Genomic DNA, 23,176 nt, shown 5'->3' on the forward strand with positions numbered 1-23,176 from the left:
ACTGAAAAACTGCATGTTTGCAGTTAACTGAATATGCACCACTGTTTCACAAATGCCACACTCTCAATCCACCTGGCCAGTGCCAGACACAGGCTGCACGGATGGCAGGGAGAGGCTTGTCTAACACACTCTGCCAGCATCACTGCGTGTATACCACAGAAAGCATGTGTCATCCCAGACTTGGTGTCACACGATCCAGGGGATTTACAGTTCTCTATTCATGTTGTAATGGCATAAACTGCAGAAGATCCCTTTTTCCTATTTTCGCTAAGGCACCAAAACCTGTGGAAATGTATCTCTTTTTCTTATTAGCTTGCTAATTTGTTAGCTTGGTAAACAGCATCCCAATTACCATACACGTTTCTACAGGATTTGCTTCATCATGAAGTTGGTACCAGATTTGTGAAAAGACAGTGCTGGGGATGGGGACATGAATGCAGCAGGTTTCCTAAAGTGAAAAAATGACAGGCTGAGCTCAGGATTCAGGGTGGTGGAAGGTGATGAGAGGGAGAAAATTGGCCACCAGGGCAGTGATAAAACAGAACTGGGAGCTGGCAGTGTCTTCTCTGGCTGTGAAGGATGGTGCTGATGCACATGACACAGAGATCTGGAGCAAGGGAGTACAACAAAGAGCAGAGACGAGGAAATCAAAACACATTTAAGGCAGACAGATTCCAAAGGTATCATGCCTCTGTCTATGCTAAGTGCATGCTTTACTCATTTTTGAAAATCCTACACAAACTGAAAGAGACATCACAATCTACTGAGCCGTGGAATTAGGTAGGACAGGTGCTTTTTTAATGAATTTGCATTAAACCTACTGCTTAAATGTAATCCATGATGGCTACTGTTATTTTCATCTATAATGAAGGCACATCACAGAAATCTCTGCACATTCTCGCTTAGCTCTCCTGATTTCCCTTTCTCCTTGGGCCCACGCTTCCACTGAGCCAGTGCATTTGATGATAGTAATGGCAAGAAAAGCAGACAGGCTCATGTCTTCGATTTATAAACGTGCCGAGTGTGTCATTCTCTCCTCTCCCTGTCCCTGACCAGTTTCACATGTCCACTCATGATGGGCAAGGTAATGAATGTATTAAAAAATAAAAGTTTTTGAAGCCAGGTGCAGTGGCTCATGCCTGTAATCCTAGCACTTGGGAGGCCAAGGCAGGTGGATCACTTGAGGTCAGGAGTTCGAGACCAGCCTGGCCAACATGGTGAAACCCTGTCTCTACCAATAAATACAAAAATCAGCCAAGTGTGGTGATACACGCCTGTAGTCCCAGCTTCTCCAGAGGCTGAGATGGGAGAATCACTTGAACCTGGGAGGCAGAGGTTGCAGTGAGCCAAAATCGTGCCACTGCACTCCAGCCTAGGTGAAAGAGTGAGATCCTGTCTCAAAAAACTAAATAAATAAAAATCTAAAAAATAAAAGTTTTTGAAAGTCAAGGTTAACAACTGAATTAGAATCCTTACCTGGCGATGAGTGATGTCTAAATGTCCCTGTGAGTGTACGTCCATGCAGTCATGGCATTCTAAAGGTTCATCTTTTTTACTTACAAAAAGGCTTCAGCTTATGTCTATCATTAATTAAGTTTAGAAAGCATTCAGAAAGGTCTCACTTATTCCCACTGGGAATGCACTGCTGCTCTGATGCAATACTACACTTCGGGTAATGCCACAGCCATGTTACCAACAATAGTATATGACAAAAATGTCTCCCCACTATTTTCAGTAGCCAGATTCACTCCACCCATGACAGATACCCATATTCTACTAAATTTCACACCAGTGCATTATCAGGAGGCACCAATGTGCTTCCACTTATATATTAGAAAGAAAAGTGAATTATACTTACAGGAGGCCCCAATACAATTGGCTCTGCTTGCAAATACTGCCCCACGGACAATGGCGGGTTATGGTATAAAGCCCTTCTGGGAGATGGCGCTCTTATGGTGGTCATGTATCTTCTCTCTCTTCTAGGAGAGAGGTCTCTTCTCGCTGTGATATCCTTCCCAGGAGACACTGGCCTCCTTGGAGACAAATGCCTTCTTGGTGAAACATCTCTTTGGGACATCTCTCTTCTCAATGCAGCTTCCTTTCTTGGTGAAAGATGTCTCATGGGTGACAGATCTCTCCTAGGTGATAAATGTCTTCTGGGAGATAAATCTCCTTTGGGTATCAGATACCTCTTTGGTGAATTATCTCGGCAGGGTGAAGAATCGTATCCTGGAGAGGAATGGCGACTTGAGGGTGAGAAGTCCCTGGGAGAGGAGCTTGGCTCTGAAGGTAGCATGCACTCCTCATCCATACAACTAGGTATGTCCAATCTGTCTTTGTCTGGTTCTGAGTCTGTACTTTTGCTCTGGAATAGCCTCTGGTATTCTGTCATCTGGGTATCTTCACATGAGTCACTGGGTGTCATAAGCTGAGTAACTCGAATACTTGGCAAAGTAACCAAATAGCTGATCAATGAAGAATGTCCCAGGGAACTATCTGAAGGAACCCCATGGGGTACGGCACCAACATTCACAGGCAAAGAGGAGAATCTAGGAGGCTGAGGACTCGTGCTTCTTGATCTTGTTTTTGGTGTTAAATCTCCCTGGTCATCAAAGTCATCCTCATCTTCATCATCATCATCATTATCATCTCCATCCTCACCATCTGATTCCTCGGCATCTGAGAACTGATGATCAGTTGAAATGCTGGACATGCTATGCTTCTCTGCTGCTTTGTGCAAATCTTCCATATTTTCTGAAACAATTGAACAAAGATAATGGAGATCAAGATCCAAATGTCAAGGTTAGGATCTTATTTAAGCCCCATTTCTTTCTAAAAGTTTTTCCCAGTCCCTAGTGCCCATAGACAGTTATGTCTGAGAACTCCTATAAAATGAGGCCACTGTGTGACCCTGCATTCATTCTATCTTCTTGTTTATCTATTTGTTTTCATCAACAACTTACAAGAAAGATTCCACAGTAGGACTTTATATCTCAGACATTATTCCACTCACGGAAAACCCTCAACAAATGAGCATAGATAATGTTAATGATGATGCTAGAGGAAAAAGAAAGGCAACAACCTGTCTCTGCAAGCTCAGGTACAAACGTATGTCTAAGTGATGTATCTCAGGAGGTCTGGGCAACCTCAGTGGTGTTTGTTTGTTTGTTTTCCTACAGGGATTCTTCTTAACTTAAATAATAATACATTAAAATACTTCTCAAATTTCCCAAAAAGCCTCATAAAATCTAATTTGCTATCACAAAGCAAGTGCAATTCTATTCCCTTCATGGCTCTAAATAGAAGTATTCTCATAGTAAGGCCTTTTTTGTCCTCAGAGTCAAAACAGAAATGCATTTCTTCTCAGTAGATTTCAAGCAATTCAATGTGTCAGATTTATTTTCTATATTTAGTATTTAATAAAATGAAAAGTGATCACTTTTTAAAAATATCTAAACTTATTTTACCACCTCAGCCACAGAGCTCCACTGTGCATAATGAAGATGTCTGTCAACTCATTTATGACATACCTGCTTCCTCAGTTTCCGTATCATCCACCGATGTCATTGAGACTCCCAATTCTAGGCATTTTTTCATGTGTGCTTTAGATTTCATATGCTTCGTTAGGTTTCCTTGAAAATGTAGCCAAAAAGAAGAGAGAAATTAATTGGTTATCAAATTAACAACTGCTGATGGCTGCTCCAAATTCAATGCGAAATGAACTAATTTTATTAAATTCATCATGTAACACAGATTTGTTTCTACCCACTATCCCTTGTTTCAACCTTAAGAAGAACAATCTGGTTTTTGAATATAACAATCCCTGAGAGCTTTGGCCCAATCTCAGATATTCTTTATTCTAGAAGATATGTGGAAGTCCAGGCTCACATCTTTTCAAGAGTAGGCTCCAAGCAAAACTGGAAATCCCAGGCTCTTCTGCCTGAGAAGGGATCTCATATCTATCCAAATGCACCAGCCTCCTGGGACTCCACGTAAACAGGGAAACACAATCTGGCCACATACCTCAGAGACACTTCAGAATGAAATATTCTCAACACACCCACTGGGCCCCTGACCTTCTGGTATTGATCAGGTATAGGGTAACCTCCAAGGATCTTCAAAGTTCAGAAGAAAAATACATACAAACTAATGTGAGGGCAAACCTTGTCAGTGCACTGAAAGATCCATACAAATAATTAGCTAACTCTCATAGGGAGCATTATTCCCAGTATTTAGCATCTATCTGTCTGGCATATGTTAGCAAACGTTATGACAGCAATTCTTCAGATTCTGGAGCTGCAACATTCTCTTTTTATTTATCTTCAGGCTCCTATCATGCTAAGAAAAAAAGAAAGGTTTCATGCTTTTGTAATGATAATGTTGTAATGATAATGGCATATACAACTATATGTGTATATGAATGTGTGTATATAAATTATATATATATAATTTGTATAACTGCTTTATGAAATGTGAGAAATTTTGAAAACATTGATCCAATCCTCCTTGACCCAGGATCTATAGAAGAATGCACACACACACACACACATATATATATTTATATATATAAATTGTATGCCATATAACTTATCAAAAGAGATTCAGGAACAAATTCAGTTGTAAGGAACCTTTACATCACTTCAGTGAAAACAGCCATAATGTTATCTGTGCCTCTGACAACGCTTTAGCAATGTACCAACAAATACTTTAAGAGAAGGCTCTGTGAAATCTCCGTGGAAACTCAGCCTGCTAGCATAGTTTATTCCTCTTGTAAGAGTGTTAAGCTTGCTGTTCATGTAATGTATGAGCCACAGTTAAAACTGGGACACCGTTATTATTTTACTCATATTGCTTTATTATTTACTTATTGCTTATATACTTATCAATTTTACATGCTGTTTTGATAATTCCAAACATAGAAATATTTCCAGGCCCCCATTGCTCTTATTTATCAAAACTTTTATCTGCCATTTTTTAAAGAGCTCAAAAATGTTATAGACATATCAAGAATCCTTAAATCTAGAAAATTAATGAAACGTATCTATAAATTAATAAATATAACCACTTCTGCCAGAGTGCAAGTATGCTATGATGTGTATAGGTATGGATGCTAAGTGTATCAGGAGAGTTTATTTAGATTTTAGTATGTGTTTCTTTCTCCTACATTTTTCTCTGCATTCCAAGGATAGTCAGGCTTTAGACTCGCATCTTCAGAATAGGTCTGTAGCTAGAAATCTGGATCTGAAACAATTCCACCATGGCTTTAGTTTGTTAAAGTCATGAGCTGTGGAAGTCATGTATAAGGACAAGGAGAGGGAAGGAGAGTGGCGGGGGAGGCCCTTGAAGAAGTGGCACAGATGAGGAGAAGGGATTGGTCGTGCAAGGGCGTTCCATCTGTGCTCAGACGAAAATGTGGGTTTGGACAACAGGCATTTCAGCCGGAGGTGAAAACTGGCAGGGTTTTCCAGGATGTTTTGCTCATTTTAAGATTCTGAGACATTTGCACATTCCCAAAGGGTGACAAGGAAACTCCAATAATGACCAAGAATAAATTATTTCCTTCAGGAGATGATGATTCAGAGGCAGACTTAATTTGATTTTTAAAAATATCTAGAGATGTCTCATTTCTTCATCCAGTTTTTCACACAACTACACCTGCAGCAAACTCATATGCCCAGTGAAGATATGTATCATTCGTAATGACTCCTGAATTTGCAGTATTCCCTAAAATCAAAGTTTTTATTTTCTTATCTCCTAGGGAATCTCTTAGTAAAGTTCTGTATAAAGGGCTTGATTGTGCAAAGGTGAGTGGTATTTAAAAGGCCATATGTTTATTTTTTGAGATGCAAATGAACACATACTTTATTTCAGCTTCAAATGAGGCACTCCTGTCATACAGATCTTTTTAATAAAAAATAAACAGATATGTTGAGAGGCTACCCATTTACACTTCTACAACCAATACAGCAATTTAGGATTTTCAGCTATAAAAGAATATAGCTATACATTTCTCTATCAAAGATAATTTTACTGGATATTTATTTTTCTTGAAGGGTATCAGAGCAGATTAATCAATATGAAAATTTAAAGTGGTGAGGGAATGCCTATAGTATCCACTGAACCTAAGGTAAAACACACTTCTGCAAGAATCAAACAACCTCTAAAAATATAACTGAAGCAACTTCCTTCAGTAAAATATTTTCACATAAATCTATCTGTTAAAAACGGATTTTTTAAAAAAACTTCAAGGCAAGTCCCAGTTTTATAAGACTAACAGTTATGTACTGAGAATCAGAAATTGTCTCTGTGCTGATAAAAACAGGGAACACAAGCTATCAAATTTCTATGCATAATTCATGCAACTGTGGATGGAGGTGCCCACCTGGGAATGTGTGGGTCTCTACATTATTTATAATCTTGAAACTGACCAAGAGCACAGGTTTTCTTCCCAGCTGCTGCCTTGCTTCTCTAATACCACTGCATGTGCAGGATTTCAATGCTGGTATAAATATTATCTAGATCACATAACATTTCCAACATGAAGAAATAGCTATCCAGACAATTCGTAGCCACTTCCTTTGGAGACAACTGGCCCGGACCTAGCTCTATTGCTCTTAATTAAGTCATAAAAGGAGCCTCACAGTCTCACATACATCCTTTGATCACTTATTTGAGGGAGAAAATACATTTTGTGGAATCATATTTTCACAAACAAACCATCTTTATTGTTGATGAAGGCTATTTATAAAATAGCACTCAGAAATCTAAGTAGCCATAGAGAAGTATTTTTCCTCTCAAAAAAATCAGACTTGTACCTTTCGTTTTGAAGGCAAAGTTACATAACTTGCATACATAAGGCCGAACATCAGTATGGGTACGGATGTGTTTTTTGAGCATGCTTGGCTTCTTACAGCGAATACCACATTCTTCACAAATGTACTTTCCACGGCCACGTCCTCTGACATATACATAATCTTCATTTGATTTGTACCTGTGTTAAAAAGGGGGAATCCAGTGGTTTTCAAACATTCTTAGCATGCTATATCTTAAAGCAAAAGCTAATTATTTGCATGGCAAAGTTTTATGCGGGTCTTTTGCAGACAATTATTCAACTTTACGTCTATGAAGCTTGTGAAATTTATGCAGTAAATGCCTGAAAGAACTAGATAATAGATTTGGCACTGTAAACAAAATGTAATGCTACATGGAATTCAAAATGGAATTGGCTCCACTCTTACATGTGAAATTATAGAGTTGGGAAATAGATGTTCAAATTGACTTATGTAAACCTCAAAGAGTTGCAGACCTTTGGATTGGATTCTAGTATGGCCTCCAATCAAGGGACATACAAAAAGCATACCAACATATTCATCATGTAGCTTTTGTTAACATTACATCATCTAAGATGTGCATGTACGAACATACAACCCTCTAAATTTGCTAAATTAAGTATAACTGATAATAGAATTCTTCATTGCAAATTCCTACTCTATTTTTACAATCCTGGCACGAGAGTGCCTCAGAAATTTCTAGTTTACATAGGGTGAGCTCAGCTCACCAACTGTTGTCTACAGATTTGATCTGCTCTTCCCGAAGACCATGAATCTGTAATAATGTGGAGTCTAAATTTCAACTAGCTTCTTCAAGGTAGTTACATAATGAAAACTAGAGATTCTATTTTTAATCAAATTTGCATTTTTTTGCAGAAGGGTTTCATAGAGATGTTTGAAAGGATATCTGAGGTCATCTTGCTTAATCAAATCAGCTAGAAAAATGGTCTTAGGTATTTTCTTTGATAATCGAGGGAAGAAATCTACCCAATGCTCAACCATGCCATTTTAGAATACAATAAAACATGATTTGTCACAGGATACAGTAGTATTATATGGACTAATTCAATGACTGCCATTATCTCTTAAGTCAAAGCTAAGGCTAGAATTTTGGGTCTAATGTTATTTTTGGAAAGACATTCCATTTGGGGAGTTCTTTTCATAACTTCCAAAGGTAAACTGACATGCAAAATGCCATAATCCACTGTGGATTTAGTTAAAGGCATTAAATTTACAGTTTTTTTACATTCTAAGAGCATTGCAAACTTCCTCATTTTATCCTAGCTAATCCACAAACAGGAATAAAAGCAAGTTTAACTTCAGTCAACCAAACTATTGAAATAATTTTAAGAAAGGAAATCCATCCACATATTTAAACAGCAACTCTGTTATGGATTCACATCTAATCTTAACGTTATCTACTTTTTGGTCAGTACCAATACAGATGAGAATTAAGCAGAAACTGTTCAAAACTATGAATAATCTATTTTGCATGTCTTTGGTTCCTTTAAATTTTCCCCCTTTCACCAGGAATTTTGACTTCTACTTGTTCTTCAAAATTATTTTGAATTTTATCTTTGTCTTTTGTAATAAAGTAGAAAAAAACCCTAAAGATGCAAATATCTTTCAGCCTTAAATTTCACTATTCTCTGCCCCTAACTAGATGAAATTGCTTAAGAGATATAGACCAAAACAAATACTTTTGTACAAAGCTAATTTTCTTCAGGGAAGGATACTTCAAGCTTACTATGGCCCACCATCATAGTGATGAGAAATGCATTTTATCATCAAGCAGTATAATTTTATTTTCAATGTCTTAGTTGATTAACTTGCTTCCAGAATGAAAATACAGTAAAATTCTGTATAAAATATAATGATGTATTAGAAAAACCTGTGTAAGTAAAATATCATACAACAATTCTACAGGCCCATGAATCTACTTGATAATTGATGGATTTTGAAAAAAAATTCAAAGTTATGTTTAACTAAATTATTAAATGTATTATTAAACCTATCAATTAGATAATATACACTTAAGATTTTGGTCAGTAATACTTTTTTTGTTTTTTTTTTTAGCTATCACTTTGCAATCGCCAAAATAAGAGGAGGTAACATCAGGTTTGGAAAAAACACTTAGTCAACACTGGGCAGAAATTGGGCCACAGATAAAGAAGTAATGGGACACAGCCCCTAATGGGGCAATTAAAGGAGGAGGAAATGAAATATGGGCACAATTCTTTTGGATCACCAAAACACAGCAATAAAATGTTCACATAAGCTTTTTCACTTGTGTCCTTCGTTAGTGGAGATGGGCTCTCCAAAGCATAGAGTAATTGTGGAGGTCTCGCTAATCTATTGGTGCAAGTGCACTGCTATGAAGGCTGCTGAATGTGAGAGGGTTGATTCAGTCACAGGGACCACTCAGTCTCTGAGGAAAGATAAAACCTATATTTCTCTCGTTTGTGTTAAAAGATGGGGGATGTCAAAAAAATATCGAGACAAGCTTCATGACTACGTACAATTGTGGTTTTAGTGGTGAAAATGCTAGACATCCAAAGAGGGCAAAACCTAAGGGGAGAACCAAATAGAATAATCCATCTCCAAACCAGTAATGCTAGGTGAAAAAAGGATATTTCATCTCACTGAACATTCCACACTTTTTATTTATTTATTTATTTATTCATTCATTCATTTATTTATTTGAGATGGAGTCTCGCTTTGTCGCCCAGGCTGGAGTGCAGTGGCGCAATCTCCGTTCACTGCAAGCTCTGCCTCCTGTGTTCACGCCATTCTCCTGCCTCAGCCTCCCAAGTAGCTGGGACTACAGGTGCCCACCACCATGCCCGGCTAATTTTCTTGTATTTTTAGTAGAGACGGGGTTTCACTGTGTTAGCCAGGATGGTCTCAATCTCCTGACCTTGTGATCCGCCCGCCTCGGCCTCCCAAAGTGCTGGGATTACAGGCGTGAGCCACCACGTCCAACCACATTCCACATTTTGTAGTCAAACAAATAACATTATTGTCCTCCAAATATAACTGGAATAAAGTCATGCCCATGAAAATACATAAATAATAGATTTGTTGTAGAGATAAGGCTAATTACATCATAATCTCCAAAATGTGGTTAGCATGCTTCAAAATTTTTAAATTTTAAAAGCCTAAGTGTAGGGTTTTCCTTCTATGTGACTGGATGAAAGATACATATCAAAATCTAAAACAAGATATTACACATGCGTAATTTTTCTTAACTTTACAAATAACAAAGTCTTTGAACCTTATTACTTGAGTTTCTATGACTCAGGACTCAAGATTTGAAAAGAAATTCCTAAATACAGAGAAAGCGTCATAGACCAGAGAAGACTGGGAAGGCAAGACAAGTGAGGGCAATGTGGTACCCTGACTTGGACCCTGGGGCAGAAAAGGATATTGATGGAACTGGTGAAATCCCATTAAAGCCTCCATTTTATATAATAAGAAAAATAAATGAAAAAATTAACTAGTTCTGAAGATTATACACAATTGTGCATGATCTGACTTTTGTAAGCATAGAATAAAAATATGTCCATCATTAAAACAAATACCTATAAAATGATCAAAGAATGAATAAACTTAGATGACATCAAGTGTCCCCAATTTAGTAGATTTCATAATAAATTAGAGGGGTGGAAATTTAAGGAAGAGGCTTGAATGATATCCATTGGGGACATTTTTATGAAAAGCAAGTCCCAAAAGCAAGGGCATGAACTTACGATCTGTTACCAGCCAGAGTTCAGAAATGTGAATAGAAAAGGAATTTACTTTCAGCTCCCAATCAGATTAGACAGTACTTTTTCCATGCAGACATTCTGGACCATTTACTCTGACCTATAACCGAACATTTTACATTTGCACTTATGTTTCCTTACCCTCCTTCAAATATTTTAATTCGGATTGGCTCAGTTTGTTTGGATCCAATATCTTTATCTCCATGAATATCTCCTTTCCCTCTTTCCTTTAAGATATTTCCCACTAGTTTCCTTTCTAGTTTGCTGCCAAATAAAAAGGACGCATCAGGTTTCATCTGTAAGACAAGAAGAGAGAATAATTTCACATGCTTTCTCCAAGACACAGGAGCTCCTATGTCCCACGCTTCCATAATCTCTGAAAATGAGCCTAAATTCTGTACCAAAAGGCCAGGAACTAGTTATATAAACTAAGGGCCACTAAGGATAAAATCAGATAAGAATGACAGTTTCCACTGAATAGATTCAACATTCTGTTAGCTATAATTATATAAATATATATTTTATATATAAAATATATATACACATATGCACTCAGCACTTTGTGCAATGCTAATACTTAAAAGACATTCTATGTTTCGAAGTAGCAATGAAAACAATCTATATTAATTAAGGAAGTAGTCTCAAAAATTATTGAATGGTAACTGATATAAGTGAAAACATATTTTTAAATCCTGTATTTGCCTCCTTATTAATTTAGCAGAAATTTCAAAATGTCCCTTAATATTTTTATAATTTTGCATGGAAGGCATTGATGGTTCTTGTAGGAACAAACCAGCCAGCAACTTGGAAAAATAAGTTTTGAAGGATATAGATGTCTCGTCAATGAGAGTAAGCTCTGCAGCATTTGCAAAGCTCAGTCCTCCATCCTTGTCTTTCCTTTCAGCCTCCACTCCCTGCTCTATGGCCCACTTCACAATTCCCTGAATTCCTCACACCCAAAGAAAATTAGACCTGCTAGGTCACTCACAAAGGTCAGAAGGAAAATAACCCATGGGAATTAATCCCAGTGGTAGGATTTCATGGCACCCAAATTTTTACATTTTAAAAGCATAAATGTAGGCTTTTCCTTCTGAAAATACAGAAAGTGACACTTTCAGTATTTGGACCATGTCCGAGACCTCAGAACCCAGTGCAGTCAGTGGCTTCTTCCACTCCTGAGTAAGGCCAGACTTTCTGAGAACGCCCCCACACTGACCTTCATTTTCCTTGTATATTTTTTTTGGCCTTATATTCTTCACTATGTAGTCTGCTCAGCAATCAAATCCACAATACAGAGTTCTTCCTAAAACAATATTTGTTACCTGAGTAAACTGCTTCCAAGCACTTGATGATGTAAGCTTGCCGGTTCCAGGCCTATGCATAGCAGCCAGAGTATAAATTTCTGCAGTGATTTTTTGCTTGGACCTCAGCAGAGCCAGTGTGGTCTTGGTGTTCAATCCTGATGGGTTTGGGTTACAGGAACTAATGCACCATGAAGCATAAACTGAGGATTTGAAGGTGGCCTGTTGCACATAACTGGGTTTTGTATAATTCAAGAAGCACCAACTCACAGTAGTTGTTGTCCGCAGACTGGGAAACTGAAGAATCTGCTGGAAATCTGCCATGTCCGTGAGAAGAAGAGTTGAATCTGCCACGTTCCCACTGGGGGCAGAGGCCATGCGGACCAGCATGCCAACAGGCCGCTTGTGGCCCTTCCTTTCCTCTTCCGGCTGACCATCTCCCGCTGGTAATGAAGAACTCTGTGGGCTCATGCTCATGTCCGATGCCGTCTCATCGATATCTAATTCATCTGAAGATTCTTTGCTTTCAGAAGGCCCACTGGACTTCTGCCCCAGAAGTGGTGCCTGGGAACCAGAAAGCATCTCCTTGCTGGGCGGGAATGGCTCCCTGGAAGATGGGCTAACAGAAGGATAGTCTTGAGATGAGGAGGGTGACAGAGAGGAGAAGGAAGATGACCCTGACTGCAAGCCATCTTTTGGCTCAGAAGCACACCCTTGTCGAACCAGCTGGGGTTTCTGGGGGCGGGAGAGGTCCTTTTTGATGTCTGAGTTGTTGAGCTCCACAGCACTAAGCTCCTCCACAATCTGTCCATACATCTTTTCTTCTTTGACCCTTTTCTGCTGCTTGGTTTCCATGAAGAGCTCCAAGCTACTGGCTGGAGAAAGCATTCGCTTGCTACCTCCCAGGGTGGCCACGCTGTCAGAGGTGGAAGGTAAACACAAGGGGATTGAGGATTCTAAGCCGAGGGGTAAAGTCTGAGGTGCTTTCCAAATGGGGTACTTCTCCAAGCCAGCATGCTGCCCCAGCACCTGGGCAATGTTGAATCCTATCCCTTGCATGGCTGCGTTGGTGACCAGTGTCCTTTGGGTCATATTCTCATCGACTTTGCATATGACAATGGCAGGGCTATTCTGCCCAAGTATCTGAGAAATGCTTGTGTACATGACACTTCCATAAGATGGTACGTGTGTTTGGATCCGAACAGGAACCACTGTTCCCGGGAGGGACTGCAAAGGCCCAGCATTTGCCGAGGCAAAATCTTCTTGAAGAACCTGCTCGGAGGGCGTTTCGGTTGACTTACTGCTCTGGTCTGATGGAAACTTTGGAAGAAGGTTCTTTGGGTGTAGCCCTGATGCTCCTGAATAACACGGGTAGGTCTGCTCTTTCGTGTGTGCATACTCAGCAGGTTTCTTTCCAGTGTTCCCTGCCACATGCTCTAAGGGATAGCTCGAATGGATTTCTGTCTGAAAAGAGGGCTTGCCATAGCTCTTCTGAGGGGGCTGAGCAAAGGGATGTGGGAAATGCGCCTGCCACCAGGGAGGCTGCTGAGCTGGTAAATGAACCATACAAACTGTAGGATATTGAAACTGAAACAAGGCATTCTGGATTGGAGAAAATGGAATTGTCTCTTGATGTGGAAATAAGTGTGGCTGTTCAGGTAAGTGTTTGCTTGTCATATAGGATGTTGGTTGGATCAAGGGATTTCTCAAAGATTCCTGACTGTCCATGTGCATGATCTGTGGTTGGGCCAGGTGCAGTGGCCCTGAGCTCAGCGGGGGACAAGGACCCACCACCTGCTTCCCTGGGTCCTCTTGCTGAAGAGGAGGCAGCACAGCAGGCGGGCCATGGTGCCACCCGGACCGGAGGCCAGCATGCAGGTGCTCCAGCTGCTCCTGCTTCACACTCTGATCCATGCCGGCCTCACCCTGGGTGATTTCTGGGGAGCCACTGAAGGAAGCTTGCCGCACCAGAAAGCATTTCTTCCTCTCCCTGGACGGTGATACCGTGGAGGCTGCCACTCCCGACACAGGAGCATGGGACAGATTCCCATAATCAAATGATTTGCTGCGAACTTCTGGGACTTCTGCTGGGTGAGGACAAGGCATCTGCTCTGATGAGCAGCGTCGCATCTCTTTCTGGTGGTGATGGCCTGGGACAGACAATGAGTATGAACCAGCAGGGACAGTCAGAAACTCTGAATGCTTCCCAAACTCATCCTGCTTAGGAAGTGCAGAAAGCTTACTGATTTCTTCTCTTTCAAAAGACATGGAGAAACTGGAGCTGTGAGACAAATTGCTTTCTTGGCTGGGGCTGCGGGAGAGGCCTGTGCCTGTGGATTCAAAGCTGGACTCCCCTGAGGAGTGCTCCATATCGGCAAGTCGCAGACGCTTCTTTTTGGGTGGCAATTTCTCCGCGGGGAGCTGGGAAAGAGTCTCACTTCTCTGGGGCCACTGAAATTCTTCCACAGGCTTCTCTGGCTCTTTGCTCTGGGCTTCTTTCTCCTTCTCGGGTTTATCAGGCTCCTCGGTCACTCGAATTTCAGGAACCTGGATGTTGTGTTGCCGAACTAGCCTGGGCTGTGTGTGATAGGACGGCTGCTGCACCTGCTGAGATGGAGAGGGTTTTCCCCCACTTTCTGCACCATCCCCAGGTGGAGCCCACTCAGGACTCACTGGGGCTTCTGAAATCTCACTGTCACAAGTCTCTGAAGGGGAAGGGGCTTTATCCTGTGTGCAAGCCACAAGTTCGGCTGACTCAGATCTTTCAAATGAATTGGGTCGGCTCAGCGAGTTGGTGTGCTGAATCACAGAAATCACATTTCCAGGAGGTTTCCTGCCCCCTAGGTCTGACATCTTGTCTGAATCAATGGCTGAAGGTGACTCCTCTGACACAAGAGATGGACTTCCAGGCTGCAGTTGGGGCCGACATGGGTCAAAGCGTTCCGTGTGACCATGAGAAAGGTTTTCATGTCCAGCCATGGCAAATCCACTCCTGACTCCTTCCTGCATCTGCAGTTTGGGGTCATAATCGGAAGCCATGATGCCCATGGGAGTGCTTACGATGCTGCTGCAGATCATGGGGGTGTCCTCTTCATCCCCTACGCTCTTCTCTTTCCGGCGTTTCCTGTTTTCACAGGTAGTTCCAAACATGCTTGGTACTCCCTGCAATGGCACCGCAGGATCCATGAAATATTCTCCACCATGTTTTAAAGAACTCAAGCAGGAAATGTCCCTGTAGCCTTGCTTTGGTGTTTCAGAGTCCTCCCACTTCTTATAGGGTTTCCGACAGACGTCATAGTCATACACAACCCTGTCCCCAGGAGACAATTTCTTTTCCTTCAGGGATGAACTGCTGACACCCTTCAACATCCTGCCATGGTGCTCGACCTCCACATGGCCCTCCTGTACTGAAGGCAGTTCAAATGCTGCTTGTCTTCTTAGCATGCGCTGAGGGGGTATGCCCACGGTCCCTGGATAGAATACATCGTCGGAACCAGTCATCCTTTCGTCAAATGAGTGACTTCCTCTCAAAGAAGGAGGAATAGTTAGATTAGTTGCTGAAGAAGTTGGCATTGAGTTGCTTCTAATAAGGGGTGAAGAGTCTACAGGAGCTTCTAAGAGAACCGGGTTACTGCCTTGGAAGTTTGCTGGATAAAGTTTTCCTTCATTCCTGATAGATGATGGAATAATCTGGGGTTGTCTAGACTCACTGTTGAACTTAGTGGATTTCAGCATGCTCGTTTGACTGGGGTCCACGTCTCCCTTGCTTGGGATCAGCTGTGAAACAGGATCTTCAAACATCTTGACATCTAACCTGGTGTTTACGTGAGGTAATGGTTCCATTATGCCCTTCCTACCCATTGCGGCACGCTCCTGACTTGTGGTTGTAACACTGAGTGCATTTCTCGGACTAAGCCGACAGTATTTTCCAAAGATGATTTCTTCATAAGACTTTGCATTTGTGTTGGGAGGGCTTATTTGCTGCTCAGCACTTTCTGAGCGAGAAAAGTAACCAGAATCAGTGCTTCCTTTACTGTGCGGGCTCAGAAGGTTGAGCGATGGCTCAGAATCTTGTCCTTTTTTCTCTGACAGTCTTAGTGCAAGTTTCTGTTTGACTGTGTGCGAATCATCAGCCTTAGTATTTAAAGATGGATTTGGTAGCATATCAGGGCCCATATACTGAGAGCTTTCATTAGGGAGAGGAATCCCACTTTTAGGAATAATCAAAATCGGCACCTTCATTGGACCTCCCAATGATTCTTCCAATGACCCATGATAGCCACCTCTGCTGGCAATGTCCAGTGGGATGGGTGGGCCAGGACTCATTTTGTCAGAAGCCTCGGCAAATAAAGAACTCTCCTCATCTGTGTCTGTACTCTGTTCACCATCTGAATGTATTTCTGCTTCTACATCAATAAAACCAGCCTCTAGGTCCAATTTAGATACCGCTGACTCTGTGAAAGGTACTAATCCTGCCTTAATTGCATGGGCATGTGACTTCCTGTGCTTGTACAAATTGCTCTTTGTCTTGAAAGAGAAACCACAAGGTATACATGGATATGGCCGCTCCCCAGTATGGGACCTGATGTGTTTTTTTAGTACGCTAGGTTTGGCACACGCTCTGCTGCAGTAAGGGCAAATGTACTTGCCAGGCTTTTTGGGTTTGTGCTCTTTCTTGTGAGCCTCTTCTGCCTGTTCGATACTTTTCTGGGAGTATTGGCTATAAGCAGGGTTCAGACTTGAAATCTTTTTTCTAGGATAACCACCACTGTGGCCATGTATAGGAAAAGGAAATAAGTCCTCAGAGGCAACGGATGGCAAAGGGCCAGGGAAAAGCCACGGAGGACCTTCGAGGCTCTGATGTGGCTTGGTGCTGTGCATGACCCCCTGTGGCAATGAGTGCTGAGGGAAAGAGAGTGAGTGTTGGCATGAGTAAGGACTCGGATGATGCGGTGGATATTGCTTCTCTGTGACTTGCTGCACCACTTCACTAGGGGAGGCCAGTTTCCCAGAACCAAACAGTTGTGCTGATGCTGTGTTTCCGATTTGCTCAGGCTCTATTTGTGGTTGCCGCTGTCCTTCTTGACTGCCAAAAGTGCTCATCTTAATAACAGCCGATTGTTCCTGTCTCCATCTACCTGATGCTTTATCAGTTTCTCCAGACCTTGAGGTAGCCTTTTGTCCTAGAGCTGTGTCCCCAGTGTCCATTTTGTTACACAAGGTCTTAAGTGCTAGTTCCCCAGAAAGCGGTGCAGACTCATGGAGTATCTCCAAAGCTGTGCTTCTTAAAGCTTGGTTGCTTCCATGTTCCAAGGGGTCTGCAAACTTGCTGATTGCTCCTTCTCTTTGGAACCTTCCACACGCACACCACAGTCGATGGGCATTAGATAGTAATGTCCTTGGACCAGGGCTATAACACAGTTCTCTCCATTGTAGAAATGTCCATCCAAAAGCTAAGTGCAAATCTATAAAGATTTCTTACGGCATTTGAAAATTTTCAACTAGGATGAAATTGGGATGATGAATAGTCTAGAAGAAATTTTGCCCATCAACTAGAGCAAAGCTCAATTGCCAGTTTCACTAAGATAAAATGACCTGAAGAAAAAGAAAATACAAAGAGATTGTCATAACAGTTCCAAATAAGAAACCAACAAAAAAAAAACCTAACTAACCAACCAGAAATCAGATAAATTTGAAATGCTTCTTACTCCAAGGAATTATTCTTATTGAGATTACATTAATTCCACAATTAAAATATATTAATTTCAAACTCAGCGTTAAGTCATAAACGTAAGTCTCTTCCATGTTTGAATTTTGGTCACTCTTTTAAATATCTTTAACTTTAGAAAAATATCCTTGATGGATAGTATCTACAAAAGTATAAGATTTTAGAAAGCCCCATTAAAAAAATTAGAGCTATTCCTAACCAAGTTTTATGATTTGTATGCCAAAGTGTATTACATATCTCTATATAGGGATATGTTTTATAGCTTAATACAAAAAATATGTGGCCAGGCATGGTGGCTCACTCCTGTAATTCCAGTAGTTTGGGAGGCTGAGGCAGGTGGATCATGAGGTCAAGAGACCGAGACCATCCTGGCCAACATGGTGAAACCCTGTCTCTCCTAAAAATACAAAAATTAGCTAGGTGTGGTGGCATGCACCTGTAGTCCCAGTTACTCGGGAAGCTAAGGGAGGGGAATCACTTGAACCCGGGAGGCGGAGGTTGCAGTGAGCCGACATCATGTCACTGCACTGCAGCCTGGCAACAGAGCGAGACTCCATCTCAAAAAAAAAAAAAAAAAAAAAGCCATATATATGTTATACATTAATATAAAATATAAATATAACAGTATATATATAAGCATACATATATAAAATACATGTTTTATAAAATTCATAAAGTATTATATATTACTATAAAGTATAGCTTTATTTTACAGCTTAAAATCAGTGATTAGTAACATGACATCAAGGCTGTAAGAATCAGATGTCACAGAAATTTGGAAAAGATAAAAGGGTACATCTAAACAAAACAATTATAAAGTCTTCTTAATATGGAAAACAAAGCATATTTATAGGACAGTTTAAAAATGAAATGATTACCTGAACAGTTTAGAGCTCTCATGGGCATGATTGTCCTGACGCTTCCTGGATACAAAATAAATGCAGTTAGGAAAAATTGTTCCATTAAACCATGCCATTGATACATACAAATACAAATTCCAATTTCCAGTTCATCATATAAAGGGTTTACAAAGCTATGTACCCTAAAACAAAAGCTAGAAACTGCTTCAGAAAGCAGTTTACACCAGAAGAGTAAACCTTATATTGACACTGTGACTCAAAAATAACTCAGAGAAAATATTATAAAAACATCATGGTAATATTTTCTAAGATATACGATTATTATATATCAAACGTCTTAGTTATTTAAATGTAATCAGCCTAGTTCTAATTCCCTAGATACTAAAAGTTGAGAATAGTGGGAATTTTTTGTTTTGTTTTTTGAGACAGAGTCTCACTCTGGTGCCCAGGCTTGAGTACAGTGGTGGAATCACTGTTCACTGCAGCCTTGACCTCCCTGAGCTCAGGCGATCCTCCCACCTTAGGCTCCCCAGTAACTGGGATTAAAGGTGTACACCACTACACCCATCTAACTTTTGTATTTTTTGTAGAGATGAGGTCTTGCCATATTGCCCAGGCTGGTCTCAAACTCCTGGGCTCAAGCAATCTTGGTCTCCCAAAGTGTTAGGATTATAGGTGTGAGCCACCTCACCTGGCTGAAAATAGTGGGTTTTTTTGTTTAGTTTTTTTTTTTTTTTTTTTTTTTTTTTTCCTGATAGGTTTGAATGTTTATGTTTAAAAAGAATAAATTTCCTTTTTAGGAAATTTACATAATGGCAAAGTGAAGGAGTCCTCTAGATGAGGGCCTATGATTCAGGAAGACTTGACAACTAAGTAATCATTCAATTTTAAGTGAATACTCAACTTCCTTAAGGCAGTGTTCAATGAGGTACCCAGAGGATTCTGAGAACTTCAATGATAAACTGTATCAACTGTCATAAAACCTCAGATGTTTCCTTGATAGGCAATGTGTCAGTTCATCAAAATAAAAAAGATCATACACATTGACCTAGAAATTCCACTGCTGGAAATATATCCTTACAGGTGTCCTTGTACAAGCGCACACTAATATATGTACAAGAACTGCTTAAATAAATTATGGCTCAATTATAAAACTGAGGCATTTGAAAAAGTACAGCTATAAGTGCCAATATAGAAACTTGTTCAAGGAATAGTAACATTAAATGCAAGAAAAGCTTATTGCACCCTAGTATGAAGACACATTGTTAATCCTATGGGTGAAAAAGAGGAACAATTGATCAACAGAAAATTCCTGTGAGGATGCCAGACAGCATGGACACCAGCCTGATCAACATAGAGAAACTCCGTCTCTACTAAAAATACAAAAAATTAGCTGGGCGTGGTGGTGCATGCCTGTAATCCCAGCTACTTGGGAGGCTGAGGCAGGAGAATTGTTTGGACCCGGGAGGCAGAGGTTTCAGTGAGCCAAGATGGAGCCATTGCATTCCAGCCTGGGGAACAAGAGCAAAACTCCATCTCAAAAAAAAAAAAAAAAAAGTGGAACCTGGGATTCAGAGGAAAAGCAAAGAAAGGATTTTTACTTTTCACTTCATGACTTTCAGTAAGTTTAATTTTTGTTTATTTTTCTTAACATGAGCATGTTTATCTTTTTAAATAAAACACTGGTTAATAATTTTTAAAAATGCTACCATGCAGACGTACTGCAGATTCCTAAAGCAAAACTCAAATAGTAGTCTTACTTCCATGGGCAATTTTCTCCCTAACATAGAATTTGACTGTGATGATGATGATGAGAGAAGTTGGACTTTGAAAGGGGAAAAGCACCTGGAAATTCCCACAGGAACAGTAAGTCTTTGGGTGAGAAATCAGTAGCCCCTAGATATTTGTAGTAAGACATCTGTACTCAAAGATTCCTTCTCTTAATGGCCATGAAGCCTAAGAGATTTGTAAAGCAGCAGTCAAAAAACTAAACAAAGATATTAATTTCAGTTTGCTAAAAAGTTTTGCTGTTGGATTTAATTTTTTGCTGCGCAATAATTTTCTGTAGCATCCCTCTATAGAAAATGAGGCAAAAACTGAAGCAGAAGTGATGGCCTCATAATATTCCAATGCAAATTTACTTCTGTCAATTCCAGGCACCATGCTAACAAGAAGACGACACAATGTTGATTCTGAATTGGCTGACTGTGTTTAATTAACTAAATATTTAAGGTTCATGTAGACACAGCCTCTGTCAGATTTGCAGAGGTAAATAATATCCTCTAAAATGGAAGTATGCTACATCTCCAATTCAAGACAAGCATGTGTGAATCCTCAATTAGGACTCAGAGTTTGAAGTGAATAATTTCTAAGTTACTTTTCAGATTTAATATTGTATCATAGTATTGATCTATGCATGCAGTTCCACTGTTAATTATAACAATGATAATGGCTGTCATTTACTATATATTTACTATGGGCTGACACATACTGTTAAAGAGTTTCATGTACATTGTCTTATTTTATCTTCATTATACCCCTATGCTAAGGGTATTATTACACCTATTTTACAGTTGAGAATGATTCTTAGAGAGGTTGGATTTCAGAACCAAAATGCAGATCTAAATTTGATGACTTCTAAGTCTAGGAGGACTCACCACCATTCTCCATTAAGTTTTATTCCAACTTAAAATAATACATCTTCAATAATATCTTCACCTAAATATTTTCACTTAACTTTAATATGTGAAATGTCTCAACTTTTAATGGTTCTGAGAGAATATAAATGAGCTCTGCATGTTTGTAGTACAAAAAAATGGCCCCAAAATGCCATTTCCTAGAAATAAAAAGTCCATAATTTAAATAATGTTCAAAATATGTATATTAAGTATTAATGAGAACAGCTTCTTGTAAGACTGTAATAAAGTCTCATGACAGACTATTTTCTTTTGTTCTTTGAAAATCATTACTGTTTTTTTTTTTAGAGGAGGGGTCTCACTTTCTTGTCCAGGCTGGACGCAAACTCATGGGCTCAAGGGATCCTCTGGCCCCTGCTTCCCAAGTAGCTCCCAAGCCACTGTGCCCAGCTTGGAAATCATTAGTTTTAAGGAAAATAAGAACCTTACAAGTGAAAATCAGGTATGTATCATTTTCCATCTTTTGGTTGACACAGAATATATAATTTTACTCAAAACATAAACTTCAGGGATTGGGCATGGTGGCTCACCCCTACAATCCTAGCACTTTGGGAGGTGGAGGCAGGTGGATCGCTTGAGCTTAGAAGTTCGAGACCAGCCCGGGCAAAACTCCATCTCTACAAAAAATTACAAAAATTAGCTGGGTGTGGTGGCATGTACCTGTAGTCTCAACTACTCAGGAGGCTGAGGTGGGAGAATCACTTGAGCCCAGCAGGTCGAGGCTGCAGTGAGCTATGATTGCAGCACTGCACTCCAGCCTGGGGAACAGAGTGAGACTCTATCTCAAAACAAACAAAAAAAAACAAAACAAAAACAGCATAAACTTCAAGTAATAAGTACATACAATTTTATAAAAAACGGGGCTGGAATAATTTATTTCATAAGTTATTCCATAAAATATAATGTTTTCACTTAGCAATGAGGTAATACCTTTATAAATCAGACATTTAATTTTTATGGTTTAAAATAATAAAACCATTCTTATACACTAAGGGCATATCATCTAGTAGATGCATCAAATAAAATTCAGAAATAATATTCTGCTACTAGAGAATACACCAGAAGGTGAAAAACAGTGACTTACATAAAATTCAAAATCAGATATCCCATGGTCAGAACAAAACATGTCTAGACCATTAAGTTAACTGTTTAATTTTTAGGAGAAGGAGGCTACTCAGAAAAAAAGTCTTATCTATCATTTTATTTTAAAAAATCAATTTTGCTAAGTTTAACATAGGATCTTTCTATATTCCAGCAGCACTTATTATCCAGAAAGTTTTTAAGATTCAAAACATTAACTCAATTATGCAAATAGCTTCTGTCAAGAAAATCTCTTCCTTCTAAATTTCTAAGACAAGCCTACCCAAGACGCCCCACCACTTTACCACCATTTTATCATCTAGCTAGATGATATCCCACGCCATGCTTTCTCTCCTGGGTTGTGCCGGAAGAGCGTCCATCTTTGTGCCTAAGCTGGAGGTCCCAGCCCTACAGGGATCCCTCCTCTGATTCACAATGTCTAGTTTTTCACTTCAGTGGAAGACTTACTAGGGAACTAGAAATCATGCTTATTTCACATGAACCTTTCACATTTGATTTGAAACATGTTTGAGGATGTCTTTTTCTCTTCAACACTATCCTTGGGGAGCCTTTGACTAACTACTGTCCATAAAATCACGTCTCTTCTTGGAGTTTCTGAGACACACAGAGAAAGGTAGGTGGGAGAGAAAGTGAGTGATGGCTTCTTTTTGGAATTTATTGATCATATTTATGAACCATTAAAAATATGGACTATTTGTATTAGTCATTTTTCTACAGCTGCTTATCCTGGAAACTGAAAAGATTCTGCAATGGAAATTGTATGCATCATAATCTATTACTGAACATGGCATGACTTTCTCTTTAAAAACGAGCAGGATTTGGGAGGGTTTGAAAGTTTCTCTGCTACTCCACTCAAAGTATACTGAGGAAAACAAATTCACTTTAAAAACAATTGG

The 23,176-nt window shown here is 39.8% G+C and overlaps 1 protein-coding gene across 2 annotated transcripts in view; it reads right to left on the reverse strand.

Annotated features, from left to right (window-relative positions):
* HIVEP2 (human immunodeficiency virus type I enhancer binding protein 2) overlaps positions 1 to 23,176 on the reverse strand; it is a 196,414-nt gene that overhangs the window by 6,469 nt on the left and 166,769 nt on the right. For both annotated transcript variants that reach the window (XM_025383454.1, XM_025383453.1), the window contains exons 4-9: positions 18,502 to 18,546; positions 11,917 to 17,490; positions 10,736 to 10,890; positions 6,816 to 6,991; positions 3,531 to 3,632; positions 1,859 to 2,754 (exon numbers count right to left, since the gene is read on the reverse strand). In XM_025383454.1, the coding sequence (XP_025239239.1) occupies positions 1,859 to 2,754; positions 3,531 to 3,632; positions 6,816 to 6,991; positions 10,736 to 10,890; positions 11,917 to 17,103 (6,516 nt within the window). In that variant the 5' untranslated portion in view covers positions 17,104 to 17,490; positions 18,502 to 18,546. The remainder of the gene's footprint in view (positions 1 to 1,858; positions 2,755 to 3,530; positions 3,633 to 6,815; positions 6,992 to 10,735; positions 10,891 to 11,916; positions 17,491 to 18,501; positions 18,547 to 23,176) is intronic.

The sequence above is a fragment of the Theropithecus gelada genome, chromosome 4 (genome assembly GCF_003255815.1).
Source record: "Theropithecus gelada isolate Dixy chromosome 4, Tgel_1.0, whole genome shotgun sequence".
Classification (NCBI taxonomy): Eukaryota; Metazoa; Chordata; class Mammalia; order Primates; family Cercopithecidae; genus Theropithecus; species Theropithecus gelada.